This window comes from Trichosurus vulpecula, chromosome 9, assembly GCF_011100635.1.
Source record: "Trichosurus vulpecula isolate mTriVul1 chromosome 9, mTriVul1.pri, whole genome shotgun sequence".
Classification (NCBI taxonomy): Eukaryota; Metazoa; Chordata; class Mammalia; order Diprotodontia; family Phalangeridae; genus Trichosurus; species Trichosurus vulpecula.
The window spans coordinates 59828353-59835838 of record NC_050581.1 but is presented as its reverse complement, the minus strand read 5'-3'; the positions used below and the strand labels follow the sequence as shown (position 1 = coordinate 59835838).

Genomic DNA, 7486 nt, shown 5'->3' with positions numbered 1-7486 from the left:
TACGCCACGCCGAGCCGAAGGGACGAGGAAGTGGAGGCTCTGGCCGGCCCAGGTAGCTCGGGGTTCGGAGGGGGCACCGCGGGACCTCGGGGCGGGGCCCTGGGCCAGTAGCAGTAAATCCGAGGAAGCTGCTGCTGAGGGAGACCTGGAGTGGGACGGGAGGGGCGGGGCCGGGAGGTACCGGCTCGTCCTCCGCTTTCCTCGCATCTCTCCCGGGGGCGATCGGGTGCCTCAACCTCGGAGCATTGGCGCCACGTTCCCCGGGTACCCCCGCTGCTGGTCTCCCACCTCCCTACCCCACTGGGCCGGCGGCCTCCTCACCTCCTTTCCAGACCCGAGTCCTGCCGCCGGGCCGCCCCGCACGTGCATTGTCTGCGGAGCTGTTCGCGTGAGAGAGCGGGGCCGGTGGTTGCCTTTCTTTGTAGCCCCAGCTCTGGGCACGGAGTAGGCGCTTGAATGCTTGTTAACTTATTCCACCCCTCCCCCCACACGCCCCCTCACCCAGCCTTTGCCCCACAAGTTCAGCGCTGACGTTTGATCTCCGCTGTTCCTAGGTAGAGCTGCTCCCGGTGCTACCATGATTGAGCTGGTAGCGGAGCTGAGTCGGGGCCCCGTGTTTCTGGCCGGGGAAGCGCTGGAGTGCGTGGTGACTGTCACAAACCCGCTGTCTCCCACGGCCACCTCTGCATCCAGGTACTCGCTGTGAAATGGCAAGGAGCAGAGCAGGGTTCTGTGGTGTGACTGAGGGAGGGAGCCCCTGTCTGCCCTCGGGGTGGTCGGTTTCTATAACTGTTCTTTCCCTCAGTCTCCAATTTTGTGAATGTGTTTATTTTGTATAAATCTCACAAATACTTATATATGTACGTGTTGTTTCTCACTCGATGGAGTATAAGCCCTTGAGGGCAGGGGCACCTTCATTTTTGTCTTTGACCCCTGAGCACCAGCACCTTGCACCATTCCTGGTATATAGAGACTTAGCAAATGTTTGTCGATTGATGGGCTGACCTTTTGATTGTTACACTCAAATCCTTGTAGGGGTGGTATGCCTGACACAGGATACCCTCTCCTGTGACCTTGCCTTCTAAGACTATTGAACATTTGCCTTCTGGAAGTTCTTTTCGATCTGCGTTTGTCAGGAACAGTTGTTTATCTGACTTTGAGACAGAGCTCAGGAGCTCAAGGTTTCTTGACCAGAGTAGGGGGAGGGGAGGGGAATGGGCATCACAAATTTTGTGGGGTCAAGGACCCGCCTTCTGTAACACTTGTCCCTTCACCAACAGTGAAGCGTTGGCCTGGGCCAGTGCCCAAATACATTGCCAGTTCCATGCCAGTGAGAGCCGTGTGGCACTGCCCCCCCCAGACTCCAACCAACCAGATGTCCAGCCTGAGAGCCAGACTGTGTTCTTGCCGCACCGAGGTTAGGGACACTTATCTTTTCTTTCTCAGGGCATGGAATCTGCCTTGACTAGATCCTTATTATCTGAGGAAGTTGGTATTGCTATATAGGGGTTGGGTGATGCCGGTGGCGGTGTTGAGGTGCTATCCCTGTCACAGGGTTGGGGAGAGTAGCAGGAAGTGTCAGTCTCTTTGCCCTTCTCATCTAGGGTGGTGTCAGAGTCATATGGAGGTGAGATAACATGTCCTGTCATAGTTGTGTATATGACTGTGACTGTAATATGGGAGGGGTCACTGATGATCCTCATCAGACAGGATGAGAATAAGATTATTGGATTGTGTGCCCCTCTCATAGCCTGAGGAAAGGATCACCTGGGAATTGCATGGCATCCTAAATACAGATTCTGTCATCACTACTTGGTATCCCCTCCCCACTACTTTCATAGCTTCCTCTGTCCCTGACTTTGTGTCTTTCAGTCTCATCCAGTTTTACTCGTCTCCTCTCTCCAGGTGAGCGGGGTCAATGCATCCTATCTACTCCTCCAAAGATTCTGTTCTGTGACTTGAGGTTAGACCCTGGAGAGTCCAAATCCTGTGAGTAGGGTGGTTTTCTTTTTTTAAATACCCTCTATGTGCCTCCCCCTAGCCTGACAGGATTAGGCATACATTTTCTTACTCCTGACTTTTCCCCCACCTAGATTCCTACAGTGAAGTGCTTCCTGTGGAAGGGCCGCCGTCTTTTCGGGGTCAATCTGTCAAGTATGTGTACAAGCTGACCATTGGCTGCCAGCGGGTCAATTGCCCCATCACTTTGCTTAGGGTCCCACTAAGGGTGCTCGTGTTGACTGGTAAGTGGCAGGGCCATTGGAAAGAAGGGGAATGATAGAGGAGACATTAGTCCTTGGGGTACAGAAGAAGGACTTTGGGGGAGCTTCCCATTTCCACTGAAGTTGCTATAGGATGGTAAGGATTGGGGCCCTGAGGAATAGGTTGAGTCTCATATTTCTATGATCTCTTCCCATGTTGGAACTTTATATGTTTCCAGATACTACCTGCTCACTACTCTGTTCTTTCTAGTTTCACTATTTCTTCTATTCCTCTGATTATCCCTCTGTTCTGGAGACCCACATTTCCCTACTCTGTTTCCAATCCCCTGGTACTTCTCAACCTACAGCCTTTGTTAACTCTTCCAGTATACCCCATTCCCTGGCCCATTCCCTTACATACTTTATCCCAAATTCTCTCCCCAGGCTTCCAAGATGCCCTGTTCCCCCAGGATGAGGCTGTGGCTCCCTCCAGCCCATTCCTGGAAGAAGAAGAAGTAGGTAGAAAGGACTCACGACTAGCAGAGTTGGCAGGAGAGTTCCTCATGGCTGCTACATCCCGTCGAAGTTTGTGTAAGGATATTTCTCCCCACAAAAGCCTCCCTTCAGAGGTACCTCCATGTGAATACTCATAGACCAGTTTGTGAGGAGGGCTGCCTTTTGCTTCAACTTGTTTAAGGATACCTTCCTCAGAAAAAAAACTCTCAGATTCACCCCCACATGTATACTCAGACCAGTTTGCGAGGAGGGCTGCCCTTAAGTCATCCTAGGGCCTAGGAACTCCTCCCGGCCCTCATCCTATACCACCCATCCTATTTGAGCCCTCTTCCTCCTAGTCTGTTGCCATTCTAATCCAATCCCTACTGGATCCTTAGGAAGGGACCTTTGCTGGCATGGGAGTCCTGGCTCACAGATCTCCATTCCCCCTACCCCCAGATCTATACAATATCAGCGATGGTCGCGGGAAAGTTGGGACCTTTGCAATCTTCAAGTCCGTGTACAGACTTGGGGAGGACGTAATAGGGACCCTGAACCTGGGGGAGGGGACTGTGGCCTGTTTGCAGGTGAGGGGGAGAGAATACCATGGGGGGAATGGGGGATGGGGTTGCAATTTGGAGTTGACCTATTTTATATGGAAGGGAGGCTGGGAAGAGATCTCTGGAGGAAGCCTTTTTGGGGGTGGTGAGCTGGCATATCCAAGGTGGTAGTGGGGATGGCCTTCAGTGGGGTGATATAAAGACTGTGTTTGGGTAAAGAGGGCTATAAGTTGGAATATCCTATCCATGCAGTGGCCACTAATTTCCACTTGTGAATGCCTTTCCCTGTCATCAGTTCTCAGTGAGTCTACAGACAGAAGAGACTGTCCAGCCTGAGTACCAGCGGCGCCGGGGAGCAAGTGGGGCTCCATCTGTGTCCCATGTGACTCATGCCCGACACCAGGAATCCTGTCTACACACAACCAGAACTAGCTTCTCTCTTCCCATTCCACTAAGCTCTACCCCAGGGTTCTGCACGGCCATTGGTGAGGCTCTACTGTTATTAGTCTTCCCCCGGTGCTGCGCCCAACCACTGGGACTACACTTTGTGCATGGGTGGGCAGGACTGACCTTCATTCCAAATACATTAACTCCCCTCTTCCCCACCCTTTAGAACCACCTCCCAAACCCCAGCAAATCCCCAGACTTCCTTCCTCTGTGATAATGTTAACTTCTGCTTCCCAACACACTTAACTCCAAGCTACCTGATACTGCCCCCCCCCCCCCCCAGCTTTAGATTGTTAGCTGCTTGCCACCTACTGCTTGATCTGGTCTGAGGATCTCTAGTCTAAACATTTATAGACGTGTCCATGACCCTCAACCCCCAACTCTGGTTCCCAATCCTGATAACTATTCCCCATATTTCTTATCACATTCACTACTCTCCCCTTTTTTATCTTCCCTCTTATCTTGCTGCTTTCTCCCCCCCATTCTGACCCTTCACCCTTTCTTTTCTTTTCCAGTGTCCTTGAAGTGGCGGCTACATTTTGAGTTTGTGACATCTCGGGAACCTGGCTTGGCACTGCTCCCTCCCATGGAGCAGCCTGAGCCTGTGGTCTGGACAGGACCTGAACAAGTACCTGTGGACACCTTCAGCTGGGACCTCCCCATCAAGGTGCTGCCCACGAGCCCCACTCTGGTCTCCTACGCTGCTCCAGGCCCCAGTGCCAGCAGTGTCACTATCTGATCTGACTCCAGTAACCCACTGTGCCACTGTTGTGCTTGGACACAGCATGAAAGACAGACTCCTATGTGGCCCTCTCCTTCCTTTCTGGGGCTGCGCGAGTCTGAGAAGGGACTGCATGCCAGGCATTTGGCTGTCCATTAACTTATTTATTTAGAATAAATTCACAGCTGCTAGTGGTTTCCCTGGAGGTGGCAGCAGCCGCAGTGGGCAGGCAGGCAGCAAAGTGGATGGTCAGTAGAACCTAACTGGGACGTGGTCCTGGGGCCCCAGAGTCAGGGGTATTGGCTGAGCCCCATTCAAGGTCAGGAGGGCCTCCCCTGCAGGGCAGGTGAGGGTCAGATTTTTGCACCAGGGAGATGTGGCAGGTCCCTTCCTCCCGTCGTACCTCACACCCCGCTGGGAAGTCGATGGGATGCTGGGACCTAGATGAACATCATAGGTAAGGAAATTACACACTCAGGTGCTCCTCTTCCTACCAGCCCTGCCTCCAGTCAAGCCATTCTATTCCAGAAGCCCTTGGTTTAAAGCAAGAATATGACTTGACTTTACCCTGAACATTCTCCTATTCTATACTTACCTCCTCTTTCCGTCCCAATACAACATAATCTTCCTTTTCTCCACACCTTGATCCCTTTGGTCACATCTCATTAATTCTATGTCATCCCTAGTCATTTCCCTTCTCCCAACCCCTCCTTTCCCATTCCCAGTCAGGCACATCATAGCAACCCAACATTACTTACGTATCACAGCAGCCTACACCAACAGGGTGTAGGCAGGTGCAGTGGAAACAGTCGCTTCGGAGCCAGGATTCACCCAGGGTAAAATATTTCCCCTCATAGTGACAGGGAGCTGAGGAGGAACGAGGAAAGTTAGCAGGTTGGCATGCTTTATGAGAAGAGCTTTGGTTTGGGGTGGGAGAATTATGCTATTCTGTAATTTTTAATTGGGGGGGGGGCAGGAGAGGGGTGGGAAAGAAGGGAGAAAGGAGCATCCTTCTATAAATAAGAAGTATACTTGTGCTAAGGATCGGGCTCAGATCATCTCCCCTCAGGCCCCCAGTTTCTTGTTTCCCTGCTCTCCCCTCTTCCATCATCTTTACCTTGAGCTTGGAAGTAGCATTTGCTGTGAGCTCCTGGCAGTTGCAAGAGGAGTGAAATCACCAAACAGATGGTTCCCCAGCTTCTTGGGGTCCCCCTGGTCCTCCCAGCCCACTGCCTCAGTGCCATTCCTGCAGGGCTAACTTTCACAGACTCTGCTTTACTTTCACTCACAACCTCTGTCTTGTCTCCTCTGTCTCCCCTCTTAGTCTGTCTCCCCTGGGCTCTTGTCTCGCACCATTCTATGCCCTCTGCTCTTGCAGGCATGGGGATGTTTATAAAGTGAGGACCCTGGCCCCCTGCTGAGGAGAGCTGGAAAAGCTGTAACTTGGTGTTTCCTGGGGTGAGGGCATGAAAACAAGAGGTCCAGCTTTAACAAGCTGTGAGAGCTGATTCATGTCCCAGCACAGCTTGGGAGGGGTGGGGGTTGGTGGACATGGAAGGGGCACTGGACTGGGCACTTCCCCAGTAAAGAGAAGTGGGAGGGGTGGTGGACTGCTAGGTGGTCCCCAGATCTTTTCCCTGACCTAGAGGGGAGGGAGCATTTTTTCCTCTTTTCTTTTCCCTCCTTCCTCCAAAGTGGGAGGGTGTAGGATATTGGGATTCCTGCCTGGACCGGAGGGAGGCATTTCCTGGGGACGGTTAGTTCTGTGTCAAAGCCAAACCAAGGAGCTGCAGTGGGGCGCGACGGCCAGAGGCTCCAGGAAAGGGAACTAACATTGCTTTTGCCACCTGGAGGGCAGAGAGGTCCCCCCATAATTGAGATTGCTCCAGAGATGGGGCTACCACCTTTAGGTAGCGCTTTCATCTTTTTTACGTATCGCTCTCACTTCTCTTCCCCCCTTTATGAAGTCCTCCCCAAGTCTGTTAGAGATAGACTTTCCCTTCACAGGTGGAATCTTCACACACAGGCAAAGGCTCTCTTTTGTCCTGAGATGAGTTTGAGGTTTTCCCTCTGAGGTAGGGAATATCTGTAACATCCTAGAGGCGAATTTCTCTCATCCAGATATTCCAAAGATGTCACTCTCCATCCATAAGCAAGCCTTCCTTCCAAGCGTTAGTGGGAGTTGTACTAAGCTAGTATGGACAAATGTATTTGGTTGAGCATGGAAAGAACAAGCCCTCTTCATACCTCCTAGGCTGGGGTAGAAATGGAAGGTCTTAGGAAAAAGGGAAGCAAAGCCTGGAGATGTTCGTTACGCTGTTTTGCATGTGCCTTATAGAAGGTACAAGAGGATAGGTAGTCACCAAAAAGACTGTTGCTAGAGTCTTGTATGTTGGTTGGACCATATGTAATGGGCACTGCTTATGCTGGAGGTCCACAGTTCTTACCTTTAGAACAGAAGGGGTTTCATAATACTCCTTCCCTCTATCTTGTATCCCTACTGTGTCATCCCTTTCTTCGTCCATGTGCCATCATAGGATTCCTTAAAGTAGTGGAGGCACTATTGTGTAAGGTCAAGAGGACTGAATTTGGAGGCAGAAGATCTGACTTTGACTCTCAGCCTTGTTGCTAGCTGTGTGAACATAGGCCCCTGTGGACCTCAGTTCCTAAGATTGTGGAAGGAGGGCAGATGGTTCTGTAAGGTCCCAGCATTGACATGATTCTGTGCTACCACCATTAAATTTATATTCTGGAGCTGGTTGGCTCTGGTCCCTGTTTCCCCCTTGACTCTTAAAGGAAAGGTTGGTGTAGTCTAAATCCCTACTCCATGTAAGCAGCCCCGAACTGCAAGACTGAGGGAGGACCACTCTTCTTAATCCTTGTCACTAAACTTTGATTTGAACTCTTTGATTCCCTGTTTTCCTGTTCTCAACAGTCCTGGGTCAAGTGTCTTATTGACTCCTAAATTCTTGTTCCCTCACCCCCAAGTGGTGTCCATTCTTTTCAAATGCCGCTGCCAAAATTGGAGGGCATTTCACTCATCTCTAATCTCCCCAAACATG

General features: G+C 51.4%; 2 protein-coding genes across 3 annotated transcripts; one reads left to right on the top strand and one right to left on the bottom strand.

The window, feature by feature from the left end:
• The first annotated feature begins 4 nt into the window (after positions 1–4).
• On the top strand, positions 5–7178 carry RGP1 (RGP1 homolog, RAB6A GEF complex partner 1). Of its 2 annotated transcripts, none has more exons than XM_036739266.1 (9): positions 5–52; positions 555–693; positions 1281–1417; positions 1906–1989; positions 2094–2243; positions 2646–2792; positions 3156–3283; positions 3552–3741; positions 4219–7178. In XM_036739266.1, exons 2-9 carry the CDS (start codon positions 578–580, stop codon positions 4440–4442), a joined length of 1176 nt encoding a protein of 391 aa, XP_036595161.1. In that variant the 5' UTR covers positions 5–52; positions 555–577; the 3' UTR covers positions 4443–7178. The 2 variants fall into 2 exon arrangements, with proteins under 2 accessions (XP_036595161.1, XP_036595162.1); XM_036739267.1 differs by lacking the exon at positions 5–52 and adding an exon at positions 198–264 and having other exon boundaries at positions 4219–4615.
• Positions 4684–5937, bottom strand: LOC118831820 (microseminoprotein, prostate associated). Its single transcript, XM_036739268.1, is given in 4 exon segments — positions 4684–4864; positions 5183–5291; positions 5542–5910; positions 5913–5937. Coding segments are annotated over 4 exon segments (684 nt in total).
• Positions 7179–7486: the final 308 nt, after the last annotated feature.